The 20,915-nt window shown below is 40.6% G+C and overlaps 1 protein-coding gene across 5 annotated transcripts in view; it reads left to right on the forward strand.

The window, feature by feature from the left end:
- ANKRD6 (ankyrin repeat domain 6) overlaps positions 1–20,915 on the forward strand; it is a 175,318-nt gene that overhangs the window by 121,162 nt on the left and 33,241 nt on the right. For all 5 annotated transcript variants that reach the window (XR_005778310.1, XM_040428759.1, XM_040428760.1 and 2 more), the window contains exons 3-5: positions 5,877–5,975; positions 15,715–15,813; positions 20,633–20,731. Coding sequence is in view for 4 of the 5 variants with exons in the window: in XM_040428759.1 (XP_040284693.1) it covers positions 5,877–5,975; positions 15,715–15,813; positions 20,633–20,731 (297 nt within the window). In the remaining variant the exon portion in view is untranslated. The remainder of the gene's footprint in view (positions 1–5,876; positions 5,976–15,714; positions 15,814–20,632; positions 20,732–20,915) is intronic.

A 20,915-nucleotide genomic window follows, 5' to 3' on the forward strand; every position in this document is an offset into this window, starting at 1 on the left:
GGTATGCAAGTGAGTACTGTGCTCTTGCTGACAATACTAGAACATCTAATCTTGCCCTGCGCAGCCTGACACTGGCAGCAGTGACTGAATAGTGTCAGATTTGTGCAGGGACACACCCAGATGGACTTAAATTGCATCCAAAGGCAAAGAAAGATCCAGCTTAGATCCACTTGTAGTTTAATTATGGATCCATTACCAGATGCAACATTTTGGCAAGTAGCCTTTCTCAAGCATATGCAAACAAACTGAGGTGCATATATGCTGCTGGATCTTTCTTTGCCTTTGAAAATAACTTACTCTGGGGTGAGCTGGACCAAACCCCAGCTGGTTGGCACCCATATTCTACCTTTTTTTCTGGAAGTGCTATTCTTCCCCACAAGTGTCGGACTTAAAGAGGTTGTCCGGGTTCAGAGCTGAACCCGGACATACCCAGAATTTCCCCCAGGCAGCCCACCTGACAAGATCATCTAAGCATTTCATGCTCCGATGCTTTCCTTTGCCCTGCGCTGAATCGCGCAGGGAAAAGGCATTTTCAGGAGTTCCGGTGATGAACCGGCATCTCCTTAGGGCTGCCAGGCGGAGGCTTCCGCCCAGCAGTGAGCCCAGTGATGTCACCGGCACTGATAGGCGGGTTTTAGCGCTGCCCTAGCCTGTAAAACAGTTAGGGCAGTGCCAAAGCCGGCCCATCAGAGCCGGTGACGTCACCGAATACACTGCTGGGCGGAAGTATTATTGTAAAGAAAAAAGCCCTTGCCCTTGTGATCCAGCGCAGGGCAAGGGAGTGCATTGGAGCATGAAATGCTCCCATGCTAACATCAGAGGGGCTTCCTGGGTGAAAACATGGGTATGTCCGGGTTCAAATGCACTCCCAAATGCATATGTAGAGATGGCAGTTGCAGTGTATTTGAATGAAGGAGACATCACATGGAGGTGATTTGCTTGTTCACATGACCCTCCATCAGCGTCCATTTTATGGACAAGACCTCTGTGCAAGAGACTTTGCAAATAAGGGGGTATAGCTTACTATAATTAGTAAGCACGATAGAGTCATCTATCTTTCACATTGGTCAACGGTAACCAGAAAGTGGGCATCCCCTTCCTATAATGACATATTACACATGTCTGTTGCTTATGGTAGGTCTGTAAGTGACACTTACATTTCAACTAAGTACTAGTACCCTGGTAATTGTGGGGTGATGGTGAACTGATGGACTTTTAAGTTAGGGCATGGAATTAAAGGCAACTGACAGCCAGGACCTGATGATGCCCGATTCCTTAGGTAGTTTTAGGCGGTGATAGTAACATAAAAAAGCAAGGTTCTGTGTGAATCAGATGTTTTCATACAAGTTATCGTGCATGAGCTTACAATGAACCAAACCCAGAAAAACTATATATAAAAAATGTATATTGGCAAAAAAATAGATACAATGCCACAGCACTCTGCAAACCAAATAAAGTACAATAATGCCAAAATAATAAAGTATTCTGGTGCAAATGCTACGCTAATAAATTTAAGATGTTTGGCAAATCATTTTGTACAAAATTATTTGGGCCCGTCTGCCAATTGTTAAGGCGATCTCAGTAAGACAGGAACCTAACACTAAATACCACATTAACTGCATCCTCTGAATATAACTGAGGCCATTTGGCACCATAAGAGGCATAATATAATGGGCTGGGCATGCATGTGGAATCTGCATTCCCTGAATGTAATGGAGGCCAGTATGGCACCAGTTAATGTTGTATTTAGTGTTAGGTTCCCGTCTTACTGAGATCGCCTTGATGTTTGGCAGACGGGCCCAAATAATTTTGTACAAAATGATTTGCCAAGCATCTCAAATTTATTAGCGTAGCATTTGCACCAGAATACTTTCTATTATTTTGGCATTAATTGTACTTTATTTGGTTTGCAGAGTTCTGTTGCATTGTATATATTTTTTGCCTTTGTGCTTTCAGCCATGGCAACGCGCACCTGCGCACTGGATGTGCTGACTGACCCCCAATTTTTCTTTGCAGTTTGTATTGAAGGTGTGGCTGACTCTGTTGGTCATGCACTCCTGATTAACCTGTCTGCCCCATAGGCTGATTTTAATTAGTATAGCTATAAAGCTGTAGCTTACTCTGCCTGTATGTATTGGAGGCCATTTGGCCCCAGATAAGGTGGAATACAGAGTGGGCTCAGCATGCTAGTGGAACCTGCATTCCTTGAACAAAATGGATGCCGACACCAAAGAGGTATTATATAGTGTGGGTTCGGCATGCATGAGGAGTCTGCATCCCCTGAATATAACGGAGGCCATTTGGCACCATAAGAGGCATAATATAATGTGGCCTCAGCATGCATGTGGAGCCTGCATTCCCTGAATGTAATGGAGGCCAGTATGGCACCAGTTAATGTGGTATTTAGTGTTAGGTTCCCATCTTACTGAGATCGCCTTGATGTTTGGCAGACGAGCCCAAATAATTGTGTACAAAATGATTTGCCAAGCATCTCAAATTTATTAGCGTAGCATTTGCACGAGAATACTTTCTATTATTTTGGCATTATTGTACTTTATTTGGTTTGCAGAGTGCTGTTGCATTGTATATTTCTTTGCCTTTGTGCTTTCAGCCATGGCAACACGCACCTGCGTACTGAATGTACTGACTGACCCCCAATTTTTCTTTGCAAAAAATGTATATTGTACAGTATTAATGTAGTGCCAACATGTTCAGGGGACTTTACTCTCCCATTTTTGTGCATGATCTTGTACGCAGATCTACACATGAAACAGGGTGTTGTTGTTGTGTGGTTTAGTGCTTTTCATGTTTCTGTAAGACAGTTTGTAAACTGAGAATTTTGGATAATAAATGCACGCTCACTAAGAAACCTGTCTGAGCACATATCTAGATTATAAACTGCTCATGGCCTTGAGTCATTTAACAGTCTACCTTTTCTCTGTTGCCTAGAGACAATACGATCCTAATTGTGACTGTGTTACCTGATACCTAGGGCTGGATCCAGTCCAGGTGCTGGGAACAGGAAATGCACCTTGCCGGATTATGTCAATTATTTGACACTCTTTAAAAGGTCACATTTAGATCAGTGATTGTAATCTTTAAGCTAACAAAAGTTATGTTAGTTTGTTAGAAAGTGGTGTGAAAACTGTAGTTCTGCCTACTGAGCAATTATGTTCTGCTTTGCTGTTAAGTGACTAAAGTAAAAGCAGTGTCATATCTGAACCTCAGGATGGCCTTTCACTAGCATTACATGACGTCCTGAATCTGAGAAGTGCCCTGGCGTGTCGTTGTGTATGTTCTCAGTTGCCATTGCTGAAATGCCATTGGCCTCCAATCACCAAGTTTATGAAACTGAAAATGTTTTTGCTGCAGATAGCGACCAATGACAGATCAGCTTTCATTTAATTTTTTTTAAAATCAGCCCCAGTGCTGATTTTTGTCTAGCTTTCTATCTAGCACCAGAAAGCAGGACGACAGGTCCTGACACAATAGGCTGATTTATAAAATGAAAAAAGACTCAAGGGTTGCAAATGAAGCCGGATGAGTAGTTAGATGATCACCATGTGATCCCCGATGCAGAACGCTGTGGCCACCCAGTCCTTATCTGCACAGCAGCATCTTCAGGGGAAATGCATACTTACCTTATTGTCCATTAAAATAACTGATGGGCCATGTCTCCTGGACAAAGAGCCACTCCTTGTTATTGGCTTTCCACTAAGGTTTATAGAGAGGGCCTTCATAAAACAACCTCTTTTAACCCTTTAGTTTTTTCTTCCTGTCTTCCATGAGCCAAAACTTATACTCACTTCAGTTTGCCAAACTGCCATGCCTGGGTCCGGCTCTCCACTCCCTGTTCTGGTTCTTGACACAGCAGGAAATGGTTGGGAATGCCACTCAGCTGAATTCTTTGGCAGTTCCTGCCATGTTGAGCACAGGAACAGGAAGAGGATTACTGCAAGGACCTGGCACCAACAGAACGGCATCATCGAGGTGAGTATAAGATTGTTTTTTTTTTTTTTAACCATTTGCAGGCCATGGAACAGCATTTTCATTGTGCTAGAATAAGTTTAGGAATAAGCAAATATGATGAGATATGTTCTGAGTATACATAGTCTACTTGCAGTTCTGCTGTGTTGTACAGTTCATAGCTTTTTGGAAAGTGTTGGAAATGGGTTTAATGGCCATTATTAGAGATTCATTCTCTGTTTGGCTTGAAAAAAATAAAGCATGTTCAAATTATTAGTAGAAATGATAAGCATATTATTGCCTTTAAAAAATAAAAAGACAACCCGTGGTTGAAGCATACAGATATATATTATAAGAATGCTACTATTAAAGGCTATGTACACCTTTGAGGGCAATTTTTTTTATTATTGCGTTGTACTCATTTTGAGCTAAAAATCTTTTTTAAAATTGGTCTTTATTAAAAATATGGTGCCTTTTTTCTGTACAGAGCTGACATGCTCTAGTAGCACCCTTTTGATTTTCTGTCTTTTCCGACATACCAGGAGCAGACAGACTCCTTATCTCTGCTCTCTGACATTATAAACACTCATTATAGCTCAGTTCTTACCTTACTGATAAGAATGTGGTTTAAATAAGTGTTTATCACCTCTCAGTAGTTTAGAGATAAGGTTTACCAGCACAAAGTGAAAGTACCAGCCACACAGCTAGGGAAACTGTTAACCCTTTGTGACAGAATGGCTCAATGTTTTTAATAAAGGCCAACTGAAAAAATTATTTTTAGTCAAAAATGAGTAACATTCAATCATAAACAAAATTGCCTGCAAAGGTGTAAATAGCATTTAAAGCCATTTATACTGGATGGAAAATATGACTAACTTTGTTCTGTATAGAGCCACTGAATAAAGAAGTAGAGTATTAGTGATAATCATCATCTAAATGCTCAGCTCCAGTTGTTACCTAAACGGTAACAGTATGACATTTCTTATGATGCCTACTGGTTAAAGAGGCATTCTGGTGCAAAGGTTTCAAATAAAAAGGGAGTTGGATTGTACTCACCTTACTGATCCCCTACTGCTGTTCAGCTGCTGCTTTGCTGCTTCAGTCCCCACTTCTCTCCACATCTTCTTCACTGGCTGCAGAGGTGACCTACCCCCCAACCTCAGCTGGTTGAGTGGCTGGCAAAGCCATTTACGGCATATTGAGCTTGATATGATGAAGTGGGAGAAACAGTGGATTGGTAAGGTGAATGAATAATCGCTGTTCATTTTTTGCTTTCTCTAACCCCATTTTTATTTAATATTATTGTACCCCTTTAATGTTTTCTATAGTTGAAAGGAACCTGTCACTAGGTTCATAATGCCAAAACAACAAGCAGCATGAAATCCAGAGAGCTATGTTACTACTCTGTGGCATTTTAGAAAAATGTAGTTTTAGGAATGAGCTGGGAATGGAGAGAATAATCTGCTGGGAGGCTTCTGTCTGCCTTGCTCACCTGTCAGTCATGTCAAGCAGGGCAGACTGCAGCTGCACATTGGACAATTCTTCCCACTCCCACCTTATTTTTTAAACTATGCGTCAGAGTGAAACATAACTCCATGTTAAAAGGGCACCATGAACCTGATGACAGGTTCCCTTTAAAACAGGCATCCTCAAACTGCGGCCCTCCAGCTGTTGTAAAACTACAACTCCAATTCCCTGCTGTAGGCTGATACCTGTAGGCTGTTCGGGCATGCTGGGAGTTGTAGTTTTGCAACAGCTGGAGGGCCGCAGTTTGAGGATGCCTGCTTTAAAACCTCAATATCTGTTCGCTTTACAGTGAAATATTGGAAAAAGCCCAGTGCATGTTTGAGCATTTTAACTAGAAATGAAATCTTTTTAACACAGTATATTTTCTTTCTTTTTTTGTGAAGCATGGGCGCACCCCCTTACACCTTGCGGCCAATAAAGGACATCTTAACGTTGTACAGATCCTGCTAAAAGCTGGGTGTGACTTGAACGTTCAGGATGATGTAAGTAAAACATTGATATCAATGAAAGTTTCAAAATGTTTTTTTTAAAAGGAGTAGCCATGTTTAGACAACCCCTTTATATATGCCTTGCTAGAACATGTTGATGTAATAGTGTAAGACTGGAGACGTATGCTAAGGTCATGTAATCGTGTGAAATTTCAGTGATGCAGTGGGCTTTGCTCTCCAATTTGTACCCTTGGCAATAGTGAAAATAAAGATAAGAAAAGAGAACATAAGTACCTGGTTTTTTTTTTTTTTCCAATAACTTGTAATTCATAAAATTATTACACCCACATACATTTAAATTCTCTTTAAAGGGGTTGTTGTCTCATCTCATACATTGGTAGGATATCGTTAGGATATGCCAACAATGTCAGATAGGTGCAGGTCCCATCTCTGGAACCCACTTCTATCTCCAGAACGGGACACCCAACGTTATTGAGAGTATGGGGATATCACTAAGCGAAAACGACATTCCGCTGAGGTATCCCTACAGCATTGTGCCTGGTTTAACAGTGGGTTTCCTGGTGACAGGCTTCCTTTAAACTCAAGTCACTGATTCTAGGCTAGTGTTTGTGGGTGCCATCACAGCAAAATGAATAGGCACAGCCTTAAAGGGAGTCTTGCAGACATATTCAAAACATTACCCGTGGTGTGTCAGTCTGTTACTGCGTTGTGTAGAAAAAGCACTTTGTTGTAATATGCAAATGAGCAGATCCGTGTAGCGAGAGTCCCTCAGTGCGTCAAAGCGCCGTCCCTCTGCAGTGTACACAGTTTATTTTCCCAATTGATTGACAGGGCCAGATGAGTGAATTCTATTCTTGTCTGGCCCTGTAATCCTCTACTGCAGCGGAACCAGAGGGTCACTGTGCATGCACCAAAATTTGGTGACTGGCATATGCACAAAATTATAAGGCCCTGGCAATCAAAAGGGGAAAGGAGTGCAGGGACAGCACATCAGGGACAGCACTTCACTGCTCAGAGGGGCTCAGGCCCGCTCTTGGTGCACTGAACTGCTCATTTGTATACAAAGTGATTTTTCTGCATTACGCAGCAGTGGATTTACACACCACAGGTACTGTTTTAAATGTGGCTGCAAGCACTACCTGCCGTGATGCTTAGGTGAGTATGCAAAGACAAGCTGGCAGATCCTTAGTGAAGTCTTGAAGCAGGCATACAAGATCTGAATATGCGTAGGCATAGTCTTTAAAAAATAACAACACTTTCATTATATATAGGGAAATGCCTGATAGTATATGTTGCAAATCAGTGAGTAGCAAGCTGTTCTGTTGGATTCCAAAAATGACACTGTAGTGAAATATCCCTGGATCCCAAGAACAGTGAATGGTTTATGCCAGGTGCAGACCACTCAGAGCAATTTTGTCTTGATGTAATTATTTGGTGTCAGTTGCATGAGTTCAGTGTAATATTTAAAATTAACGACTTCCAGCAATTATTTAACCCATTAAAATTCATATATTTTAATTATATTCCTTAAAAATGATCAAGTTCATTTTGGACGATACTTACTGAGAATACACTCACATATATAGGGGATGAGGGAAAACAGTCCCTATCGTCTCACCCTAATCTTGCTCAGCCCAGGGACAACCCCTGATGGTGGGGACTCCCTGTCCTCGAACCTAGGCTAATCTAACCCTTACTTAACCCTGATACAGTGATCCTGAGAGGGTGGAGGGTAAAAAAAAGTGGGCACATACAAAAAGAAGGACATAAAAATCAACGACAACAATACCACATACAATGACCCTATTGATATAAAGGGCCTACTAATGGACTGTGTATACAACCCTTATGCTACTGAATTATACAGCCAGCTACGTACGCAATACATTATAATCGTACACAAAACGTAAATCATACCCCGACGCGTTTCCCCCACGCTGTAGGATCATCAGGGGGTAGGTATATCAAAGATGCCTAATATCCATCTAGTGGTGTTATGGTGACATATATAATGCACTTATTGTGGATATCCAGTGAATGCTAGAATTCCTAAATTTTGGATATACGTCCACCTTATAGTGTCATGTATAGTGCACTTATTGTGGATGCACAATGTTTTAACATCCACCATTACATCATCCTATCAGATATAGAAAGAATGTTAAGGGGGCTACAGCTTGGTACTGCATGGAAAGAGGCTATTAGATACAGAGAAATATACACTCACCTAAAGAATTATTAGGAACACCATACTAATACGATGTTGGACCCCCTTTTGCCTTCAGAACTGCCTTAATTCTACGTGGCATTGATTCAACAAGGTGCTGATATCCTTCTTTAGAAATGTTGGCCCATATTGATAGGATAGCATCTTGCAGTTGATGGAGATTTGAGGGATGCACATCCAGGGCACGAAGCTCCCGTTCCACCACATCCCAAAAATGCTCTATTGGGTTGAGATATGGTGACTGTGGGGGCCATTTTAGTACAGTGAACTCATTGTCATGTTCAAGAAACCAATTTGAAATGATTCGAGCTTTGTGACATGGTGCATTATCCTGCTGGAAGTAGCCATCAGAGGATGGATACATGTTCTCATTCTGTTTACGCCAAATTCGGACTCTACCATTTGAATGTCTCAACAGAAATCGAGACTCATCAGACCAGGCAACATTTTTCCAGTCTTCATCAGTCCAATTTTGGTGAGCTCGTGCAAATTGTAGCCTCTTTTTCCTATTTGTAGTGGAGATGAGTGGTACCCGGTGGGGTCTTCGGCTGTTGTAGCCCATCCGCCTCAAGGTTGTGCGTGTTGTGGCTTTACAAATCCTTTACTGCATACCTCGGTTGTAACGAGTGGTTATTTCAGTCAACGTTGCTCTTCTATCAGCTTGAATCAGTCGGCCCATTCTCCTCTGACCTCTAGCATCCACAAGGCATTTTTGCCCACAGGACTGCCGCATACTGGATGTTTTTCCCTTTTCACACCATTCTTTGTAAACCCTAGAAATGGTTGTGAGTGAAAATCACAGTAACTGAGCAGATTGTGAAATACTCAGACCGGCCCATCTGGCAGCAACAACCATGCCACGCTCAAAATTGCCTAAATCACCTTTCTTTCCCATTCTGACATTCAGTTTGGAGTTCAGGAGATTGTCTTGACCAGGACCACACCCCTAAATGCATTGAAGCAACTGCCATGTGATTGGTTGACTAGATAATTGCATTAATGAGAAATAGAACAGGTGTTCCTAATAATTCTTTAGGTGAGTGTATGTATACAGGAAGATCACACAAGGCGTGCACTGAGGCCAAAAGTCTGTTTTGCTGGGCTCCCGTGTAGACACCTGTGGAGAGAAAGTACGCATAATGTAGGACAGGAGATGTATCAAGGCTGCAACCTCCACCAAATTCCACGATAACCAAATAAAACTCACAGTCACAGGACCAGTTCCAAAAATCCAACAATCTCTTAGATGGCCTCAAAGAACAACAGTTGCCTAGCCTGTAAAGGTTAGAGATTCATGGTCACCAGAAAACCAGGAGGGCTAATGGAGGCTAGACATGGAGAAAATCACTACTCATGGTTCGTTGTCCGCCTGCTGATATGGTCGCCCCCCTCTCTCTTTCAAAGGACCATGTGTTTCTACGCCTGGTGCCCCCTTATAAATACCCACACTCATCTGGTTCAAATTTCCCACCTACACTCACCTGGTACGGACGCGCCCGCTTGATTCCACCCCTTCCGGTCTGTGGATACATCCACTTCCGGACGGTGGAACGCAAGACAGCGCTCCGCCCTGGGCGTTCTGATTCATTCATGCGCTTCCTATACATGGAGCGCATTGGAACGCAGAGCGCATCCGGTAGAGCCTACGAACTTCCAGTCACATGCTACAGGTCCTTAAGACGCAGTGGAACGCAACAGGCAGGTAGAATGCGCTCAGGACGATCCCCATCAGGTTGATCCCCCTCTGGTTGGTCCTGGTGAGCCAGATCGGTCCCCCATACAGTACAGACCAAAAGTTTGGACACACCTTCTCATTCAAAGACTTTTCTTTATTTTCATGACTATGAAGGCATCAAAACTATGAATTAACACATGTGGAATTATATACATAACAAACAAGTGTGAAACAACTGAAAATATGTCATATTCTAGGTTCTTCAAAGTAGCCACCTTTTTCTTTGATTACTGCTTTGCACACTCTTGGCATTCTCTTGATGAGCTTCAAGAGTTAGTCCCCTGAAATGGTCTTCCAACAGTCTTGAAGGAGTTCCCAGAGATGCTTAGCACTTGTTGGCCCTTTTGCCTTCACTCTGCGGTCCAGCTCACCCCAAACCATCTCGATTGGGTTCAGGTCCGGTGACTGTGGAGGCCAGGTCATCTGGCGCAGCACCCCATCACTCTCCTTCATGGTCAAATAGCCCTTACTTTCTAAGTTTTCCCAATTTTTCGGCTGACTGACTGACCTTCATTTCTTAAAGTAATGATGGCCACTCGTTTTTCTTTACTTAGCTGCTTTTTTCTTGCCATAATACAAATTCTAACTATTCAGTAGGACTATCAGCTGTGTATCCACCTGACTTCTCCTCAACGCAACTGATGGTCCCAACCCCATTTATAAGGCAAGAAATCCCACTTATTAAACCTGACAGGGCACACCTGTGAAGTGAAAACCATTTCAGGGGACTACCTCTTGAAGCTCATCAAGAGAATGCCAAGAGTGTGCAAAGCAGTAATCAAAGAAAAAGGTGGCTACTTTGAAGAACCTAGAATATGACATATTTTCAGTTGTTTCACACTTGTTTGTTATGTATATAATTCCACATGTGTTAATTCATAGTTTTGATGCCTTCAGTGTGAATCTACAATTTTCAGTCATGAAAATAAAGAAAACTCTTTGAATGAGAAGGTGTGTCCAAACTTTTGGTCTGTACTGTATATATATATATATATATATATATATATATATATATATATATATATAAAATTGATTTTTATTTGTGTGTGTGTATAGCAAGGGGAATTTAAAAAAAATTCTTATTATGTTTTTTCTTTTGCTGTACACCATGGTGTTTAAACAATATGTTAGTTATTGTATGGGTTGTTACGATTATAGCTATATCATCTATGTGTATTCTTTATGGAAAAAATTCTTAGTTTTTTATTGTGAACATTTATTTTTTATACATTTTATTAAAGAGACTGTCTGGTACTGGAACCTTTGTCCAATTAAAAAGAAATAAAAAACTCACTTGTCCTGTTCCCAGCTGCTTCAATTTCCTCCAGAAGCCGCCAGTTACCATGGAAACCTGTCGCAGCCCTTGCAGGGTACCATTTGTTTGACAGAGGGAGCCTCTTCCCCCGTCTAACCATCTAGAAGCAGCATTCACTATAGACCACGGCATCTAAGAAGTTAAAGGACCAGGATCAGAGCCTATGTTCCCATGTAATCACCATTATGTACATGTATGGCTTTCTGCAGTACCTACACCCTGCAGATTATATTTTTGTGTTTTTAAGGGGTTAAACTTCCACTCCCAAAATACTTTCAATATCAGAAATATTTTGAGGAAATGCTAATTATTTGGTTCTTACTGACATCTGGTGGCCCAGAGAAGGAATCACTGGGATAAGGGAAAGAAGAACAGTACTTCAGTAGGCAGGAACTTGTGTAAAGGTAATTGATCCCTGAAAAAGAAAGTATCACTTACCCGTATATTTTTTCCTGATAAATAAATACAGATACTGAAACATATGGTGGCTCAGTGGTTAGGGCTGGGTTCCTAAGTTAAAATCTGACCAAGGACATCTGCATGTTCTCTCTGTCTTTGTGTGGGTTTCCTCCTTCACTCCAGAGACATACTGATAGGGAATTTAGAGTGTGAGCTCCTTTGGTGACAGCCAGTGATGATAATGTCTGTAAAGCACTGCAGAATATGTTGGTGCTATATAAGTAAGACAAATACATTTTCGTAGTCCTCTATTAGTTTCTAATTGAACTTTTTTTTTATTCTGCTTTCTATATGTGAATTTGGGAACAGACATATTTGAACTGCTGATCTATTCTATTAACTGTAGTTCAGTCTGTATTTCAGCAGCTCAGCTGTATATTTCCGGAAGAAATTCGCAATGGAAGAGCGACAGATGCCATTGCAGTGAATAGGGATCTAGCGGGCCCTGGCAACGTCCGGCTACATCAATTCTGCTCCTCTACCGGAACAGAATACTAGAATGCCGTAATGAAAGTCTGCAGAACTTTCTTGTAGAGAATCCCTAACTTATCTGCACCATCTTCAGTTTCAGACTGACGAAAGGGTCTGGGATTCACCGAAAGTTGGGGGTTCGGGCTTAACAGTATTTTTGTCCTACAGCAGACAGTACACAGCAGGAAGACTATTGCTCTAGCACCACAGCTTATCACATAATAGTGAGGAGGAGGGGGACATCAATGATCTTTTCTTTATATATTTCTTAGTATTCACTGGAATATGAATGCGTAACAAACTCTCTTACAGAAATCAATGAATATCTCCAGACTACAGATTCATATGCCTCTATAATCATGTGTAGAAAATAGAAATCTACAATCATAAAACAGATTAGAAGAAAATGATATGTGTCAGTATCTAGTTTTCATTAGTAAAATAAATATAGGTGATATTCATTTACCCGCAGTCACACCTTAATTCTTATGGTTATTTACCTGCAGTCACACCTTAGTACTTATGGTTATTGCATTTATGGGGATAGGTTGTTGATCCAGGGATTTATTCCGATTGCCAGATTTGGAGTCGGGGAGCTTTTTTTTTTTTTTAACCTAAGATGAGGACAATTGACTTTTGCATCTTGGAGACTTTTTAACTATGTATAATAGGCTGAACTTATGACAGTCCGGAGGAGAAATGGTAAATTTTAATGGGGACAGTGCTGCTGCCAGTGGGAGAGATTGGTCAGAGGGCAATTTTACTGCCATTAGGGAGGGTGGTCAGGGAACAGTGCTTCTGCCAGTGGGGGAGGGGTGGTGAGAGGACAATGTTACTGCCATTAGGGAAGGGTGGTCAGGGGATAGTGGTGCTGCCAGTAGGGGAGGTTCTATCAAAAGAATAGTACCCAACAAATTGCATTGAGTACAGTGGGGTCCGGTCTTCTGTCACAGTGTGCAGCATTTTACTGGACAGAATAGGGCATCAGAGATTCTAATACCTAAGTGCCAAAAACTGAGCATAATCAATTTATCCTCTGAAAAGTTGTTTGTACAGAAACAAAACTATTTTTTCTCTTTTGCTGCTTTCCATTTTGCCTTGGCAGCAAGCACTGATTGTCAGTAGTTAAATTTACTGTTCCCCAGTATCCTTTGGACTCTTTCAGTGTCGATTTTACTTTTAATACTTTCTCAGCCCAAGTGCATAAACTTAATTAAGCCTTGTTTGCCACTTCTCTGCCCAAGTCTCCAGGTTTCCCAATTCCTTGTGTAATATTTTATTATCCTCCTTGATTTTGATTACTTTACAGAGCCTGTTAATCATAATAAGACCTTATACTGAACCCTATGGTACCCCATTGGTAATTATAACCCAGAATGTACCATTAATAATCACCCTCAACCTTTTATGTGGCACAGTATGAAATGTTGTGAAATCTGTAGACACACAACATTCACAGCTTTGCCAAAGTTCAGTCAAAAACGTACCACCTCGTAGAAAGTTGACAAATTTGTTTGACAGGACCAATCCCTCATAAACCTTTCTTTTTTTTTCAAACGGTTATTTTTATGGAGATGTTCCAAGATTATGTCACTTAGAAACAAAAATCATTTTAGGCCAAGTGGAGTTAGGCGCGCAGCAAGTTTAGTTCAGAATTTTATTTCTCGTGCAAAAATCTATGCACGTGCTCTATGAGCAACCCTATTTCTATCGATGGAATGAATTTCAGCTCCATGTAAACCCTTTAATAAACTAGAACTCATACAGAGTTAAATGATTTAAGGTGTAACTAAGCAGTAGGAGTCAAAAATAGGCAGTACTTTTAGGGTGCTATTATTCAGAAAACAGAGCTCAATCATGATATTATCATAGAATCCTCTGAGAAAAGAGCAGGCTTTTAAAGAGTACCATGGTGCCGGCAATTAGAAAATCTGTCACATAATATAAGTTTTGCTCAACATTCATGTGTTCCTTTCTCCAAAAAGATGCCTACTTACTAGTTCAGTAAAGTAAATCAATATGGTCCAAATTTACTAATCCTAAAATGGCATAAGTATAGGCTGTCTATACCTGCGCCAGATTTATCACAGTGGCTCAGGCTGGATAATAAATGTGGTGCAGGAATAGATACTTTACTCTATACCAACCGTTAGTTGGCTTACTTTAAGACAGATTTTTATGCCAAAATTTCGGGCTCACCTTGAGAACTGGCCTTTTCATATGAAGCATCAGTCATTTTCTGCTATGTCCTGCCCTCTTGTCAAGCATGTCAGAAAAAAGCGTAGAAACCATAGATGTGCCAATTTGCACCACTTTTTAGACAGATATTTGGCACAGACACAATAGTAAATCTGGGCCAATGTTTCTTGGCTTATTATGCTAATGAAATCTGATGTATATGCTTTTGTTGTTACCATTAGCATTTTTTCTGTACTTTATGCTGTTGCATTGTCTTTGTTTAGAAATGTTTCAGAAAAGATCCCTAGTTATTTCAGTGGGATTTTTGATGCTGGGAAGTGCTTTTAATTGGTGTCAGGCAGCTATCAGCTTTCAATTCCAGTAGGGTAGAATAGCATATTAGCCTGAAATAGCCTGGTACAGTATTCTACCCTAAAACCATCAAAACTTGATAATCCATCTTTTTGATTATGGTTAAAGTCAGTGATCTCTTTTAAAGGGAACCTGTCACCGGGATTTAATGTATAGAGCTGAGGACATGGGTTGCTAGATGGCTGCTAGCACATCTGCAACATCCAGTCCCCATAGCTCTGTGTGCTTTTATTGTGTAAAAAAAAAACAATTTGATCCATATGCAAATTAACCTGATATATGTCCTGTACGTGAGTTGAGTCCAGCGTGAAGGAGCCCAGCACCGCCCCGCATCCTCAGAATCTCCTCCTTTCTCCCCGACGTCAGAAAGCCAGAGCGCCAGAGCTATGGGGACTGGGTATTGCAGATGTGCTAGCCGCCATCTAGCAACCCATGTCCTCAGCTCTATACCCAAAATCCCTTTAAGATTGGTCATGCTTCCATTTTTGTCTTAAAGGGAACGTGTCACCAGTGTAATTTGCCAGCAGCATGTTAAAGAGCAGGAAAAGCCGAGCAGAGTTATATATAGTTTCATGGGAAAATATTCAGTATAACTTGTATTTCATTCATTTAAATTGTCAGTGATTGACAGTCATAGAGGACAGGCTGTCAATCACTGATAGGACTGCCTCCTTGACTTCAAAGCCTAGAATGAGCAGGAATATAAAAGAATGAAACACATCTTATACTAAATGTTTTCCGAAAAAGCTATGTATCCATCTACTCAACTCATTCTGCTGTATTACTTGATGCTAACAGCTTAGACACCATGTTTAATGGGACAGGTTCTTTTTAAACACAAGTCTGTTAATCAGGGATTAATGAGGTTGTCCGGCCCACAGATTTTGATGACCTATCCTCAGAATAGGTCATCAATTACTAGACTTTGGTTTGTTGATTTTACTACCCCTTTTATTTTGTACAGTTGTTTCTGTCATGTATTCTGAGACATCTGATTTGTCTGTTTATGTCATAGGGCCAGCAGACAGCCTTGCACAGGGCAGCCGTGGTGGGACACAGTGACATTCTTGCAATATTGATACAAGAAGGTTGTGCCTTGGACAGACAGGATAAGGTACTGTCATAAAAATACAATCATACACCGTGGCTTGCTTTCATATGTGAGATTATTATGGCATCTGAAGAAATGTGGCACAATAAAAAAAAAATTGCCATGTTTTACAACATACTGAGTGATGATAGAGATGGAGATGGTTAAAGACATGGTTTACTGGATGTAACTTTTGAAGTCACTCCTTGTATTCTACTTTCTGCACTTGTTTATTTTTTTCTGTCAGACCGTCCTTGTGACCAGAGAGAGACCCCTCTAGTGACTCAATTAGAGCATCACACATTACATTAATCAATACAATGCTCTTCTTTGGGCATCTTTAACTAAGCCTATAAGGAGACCAATAGAGCAGACATACTATCAGCCCAGTTCTACACCTACTATTATGAGGATTACCCTTCACATAACATCTTCCCCTCACAGCAGTAGTAAACCGACAATATTTGGTATTTCATTTTCAATGGCATAGTTCTGGCAGAATGAAAAAGAAAAACAGTCAAAATTAAATATTGTTTTTTGTGAATATCGAGTTTAATAAAATAAAAAAAAGTTAGCTGCCAGTGGCTGATGCTGTTAAGATACATGAAGCGGTCTTTAGCGCTGCACTAGGCTGTTTTACAGTCCAGAGTAGCTCTAAAGTCTGCCCATGACGTCACCAGGATCGCTGCTAGGCTAGCATGTTGAGAAAGTCCTGGTACGTCACCGGCAGTAAAGAAACAGCCCTTGTCCAAGGGCAAGGGGGAGCATCGGAGCAAGAAATGCTCCGATGCTTCACTCATACATGGTAGATGAGTGAAGGGGAGCTTATGTCTGGTTCAGCTGTGAACCCTGACAACCCCTTTAAGGCAGAAATGTGACTGTCACTTTTACACTGCCGTTAAAGGATTTGTCTCACTTCAGCTAATAGCATTTATCATGTAGAGAAAGTTAATACAAGCCACTTACTAATGTATTGTTATTATCCATATTGCTTCCTTTGCTGGCTGGATTCATTTTTCTATCACATTATACACTGCTCATTTCCATGATTACAACCACCCTGCAATCCATCAGTGGTGGTCGTGCTTGCACAATATAGGAAAAAGCATTGGCCTCTCTGGTGGCTGGGACCATGCAACGGCTGGTGCTTTTTACTATAGCTATTAAATGCTATTTGCTGAAATGAGACAACCCCTTTAAGGGTACTGACTTTGACTATATGTGGCCACTTATCTGTACTCCTTCACCATGTCAAAATCGCCATGACTTATTTTATGGAACCGTATTAGAGGGTTTGGAAAAATGGATACTTGTCTCCCTGCACTGCTTCACATCTTTGCAAAACTCTAATACAGTTCATATGTTACCGGACCAAGTATGGAAACTAGGAGGATCGCCAACTGACAGCCCTAGTTTTTTACGAGTGTTGTGCTGTAAGGCTGACTTCACATAAGTGCTTATTATTACCGTTCTTCTGCTGTGTTATAGGAAGTATAAGTGGAAGTGTCGGCACATAGCTGGCAGGAACAGAGCCTAACAGATCCCATTGATTTTAATGAAATCTGTTAGGTTTTGTTTCAGGAGAACATTTTTTTTCAGTGGAGAAAAAAAAGTCCTGAATGCAGGACTTTTCTCCCCCACAATGTTTGATGGAAGCCCAAAATGTAGCCTCCGAAGCACATGTCAATATAGTCTTAGTGCAACACCAAAAGATGAGTACTATAACATATTTGTCCACACCTTTTCTGTTGTTTATGGTAATATATTTTTCATCAAATTTTTTTATGGTGAAAGCTATGGACACTTTGGGGGGCATTTTTGGATTATTGCATTCTACTTATTTTGGGCTAAAAATAATTTTAGCAGCAGTTTGTCTTCTACAGCTCTAATTTTAAGAGCATCTGCAGACTGTTGCTTCTCCGCAATCCGTCAGGGAACTGCTCTGATGACTTGATCTATAGTCCTTATCTCTAGTTCCCAAGCGTCTTCATTTAAGCTAAATTATGGTCAAACTGATAATATGGCTTAAAAGAGCTAACACAGAATAAAGCTACTTTCACACTCGCGTTTTGGGCGGATCCGTCATGGATCTGCAAAAACGGATCTGTTACAATAATACAACTGCATGCATCCGTCATGAACATATCCATTTGTATTATCATAGCCAAGACGGTGCCAGATTGTGTCAGAGAAAACGGATTAGTCCTGGCACACAATTTAAGTCAATGGGGACGGATCCATTTTCTCTGACACGCTCAAGTTTCGTCAAGAGGACAGGCAGGCAGCGTTTTGGTGTCTGGCTCCAGAGCAGAATGGAGACTGATCGGAGGCAAACGGATGCATTCTGAGCGAATCCTTTTCCATTCAGAATGCATTAGGGCAAAACTGATCCGTTTTGGACCGCTTGTGTGAGCCCATGACAGATCTCACAAACGGAAAGCCAAAACGCGAGTGTGAAAGTAGCCTTAGACATAAGCTCTAACAATCCAGCTGTTAGAGCAGATCTCTGTCATCTTTATTGAGAAGAAGAAGCAACCACCTGCAGATACACTGAAACTGTTGATAACTTTTTAAATAAAGACTAACTTAAAAAAAATATATTAACTCTAAAAAGATGCAATAATAAAAAAATATAAAAATAGAAGAATTACCCCGAATGGTGTCCATAGCCTTTAACCCCTTATGGACCCTGCCTTTCAATTTCTTTGCTTTTAAAACAGATAGCGATACTTCCTAAAATAGTTATTACTTTACATTTCACATATGTCTACTTCATGTTTGGATCATTTTATAAATGACATTTTCTTTTTTTGGGACTTTAGAAGGCTTAGAAGTTTAGAAGCAAATCTTGACATTTTTCAGAAAATGTCCAGAACCCACTTTTTAAGGACCAGTTCAGGTCTGAAATCACTTTGTGGGGCTTACATAATAGAAACCACCCATAAATGCCCCTATTTTAGAAACTACACCCCTCAAGGTATTCAAAACTGATTTTACAAACAAAAAAAAACAAAAAACAAATGTAGATGAAACTTCAGAATTTCACTTTTTGGCAGATTTTTCATTTTAATAAAAAAAATTCCGGTAACAAAGCAAGGGTTAATGGCCAACCAAAACTCAATATTTATTACCCTGATTCTGTAGTTTACATAAACCCTCCATTTTTGATCGTAAACTGCTGTAAGGGTACACGGCAGGGTGCAGAAAGAAAGGAGCACCATGTGGTTTTTGGAGGGCAGATTTCAGTGAGATAATTTTAAGTTGCCATGCCACATTTGAAGACCCCTTATGCACCCCCAGAGTAGAAACTTCAAAAAAGTGACCCCATTTTGTAAACTACGGGATGAGGTGGCAGTTTTGTTGGTACTATTTTAGGGTACATATGATTTTTGGTTGCTCTATATTACACTTTTTGTGAGGCAAGATAACAAAAAATAGCTGTTTTGGCACCGTTTTTATTTTTTGTTATTTACAATATTCATCTGACAGGTTAGATATTGTGCTATTTTTATAGAGCAGGTTGTTACGGCCGTGTGTCTCCATATTCTGAAAGCCATAGTTTGTTTTTGTTTTGTTTGTTTTGTTTTTTTGGGGGGGGGGCGGCGACTGTCTTATGTAGGGGCTCATTTTTTTCAGTATGAGATGATGTAAGGTGACAAAAAATGGCTTTTTTGACACCGTTTTTATTTTAACTTTTTTACGGTGTTCACCTGAGGGGTTAGGTCATGTGATATTTTTATACAGCAGGTTCTTATGGACTCGGCGATACCTAATATGTATCCTTTTTTAATTTATTTAAGTTTTACACAATAACACCATTTTTTCAACAAAAAAAAACACATGTTTTAGTGTCTCCATATTCTTAGAGCCATAGTTGTTGTTTTTTTGGGCGATTGTCTTAGGTAGGGTCTCATTTTTGGCGGGATGAGGTGACGGTTCGATTGATACTATTTTGGGGGGCATATGCCTTTTTAATCGCTTGGTGTTGCACTTTTTGTGATGTAAGGTAACAAAAACATTATTGTTTTAGCACAGTTTTTATTTTATTTTATCTACGGCATTCAGGTGAGGGGGTGGATCATGTGATATTTTTATAGAGCCAGTCATTACGGACGCAGAAATACCCAATAAGTCTGGTTTTCTGGTTTCTCTTTTCTATTTTTTTTTACAATTTTATGTGTTTTATTTGGGGGAAATTAAATATTTTTATTTTTACTTGAAACTTTATTATGTTTTTTATTATGAAAAACATTTTTTAACTTTTTTTTTACTTTTTATTTTTGTCCCACTCTGGGACTTCAACCTCTGGGGACTGATCCCCTCTGCAATTCACAAACTGTATTGTAATGCATTGACTGTCAGCTTGTATGGGGCTGGATCTCACAGGCTTCCATAGAAGACAATCCCTGATGCCTATGGAAGGCATTGGGCTGCCTTCTCTGCCATCGGATCCCCGTCACTGCAGCTTGGGGACCAGATGGAGATGCGGAGGGCACCCGTACCCTCCGCAAATCCTCTGCATGCAGCGGTCAGCTTTGAACGCGGCATACAAGGGGTTAATGCACCGACATCAGTGTTTTCATCGATTCCGTCGTATGCTGCAGGGGCCTCAATGACTGCCGGGTCCGTGCCGTTGATCGGACGGGCGCAGCTCCTGCACCTGCCAGATCAGCCCGCCATACATGTGCGGCGCTGGTCCTTAAGTCACGTCCACCAGTGCTCTATGGGTTAATGTCATCAAAATGAAAGCATGACTAAGTTTTTAACAAAAAAAAACTATTAGACAATTATAGAAGTACATGTCCCAGTAACTTATCTGTTTCTGTTGTTATGTCTTCCACAGGATGGTAATACTGCCCTGCATGAAGCAGCCTGGCATGGATTCAGTCAATCTGTCAAGCTACTTGTTAAAGCTGGAGCTAATGTTCTTGCCAAAAGCAAGGTGAGAATGATGTTAAACATCAAACATTCTTAACTGGATTACTTACTGTTGTGTGTCATGTCAATTCTTCATAGCCTTTGCCTTATGGTATTTGTGTTTATGGATTAAGATGACACATTGTATGTGTTTACTATGATGACGTCCTTCTGGCAAAACTGGTAATATTTGAAGACATGACTTTAGT

Source organism: Bufo bufo, chromosome 4 (genome assembly GCF_905171765.1).
Source record: "Bufo bufo chromosome 4, aBufBuf1.1, whole genome shotgun sequence".
In the NCBI taxonomy this organism is placed as follows: domain Eukaryota; kingdom Metazoa; phylum Chordata; class Amphibia; order Anura; family Bufonidae; genus Bufo; species Bufo bufo.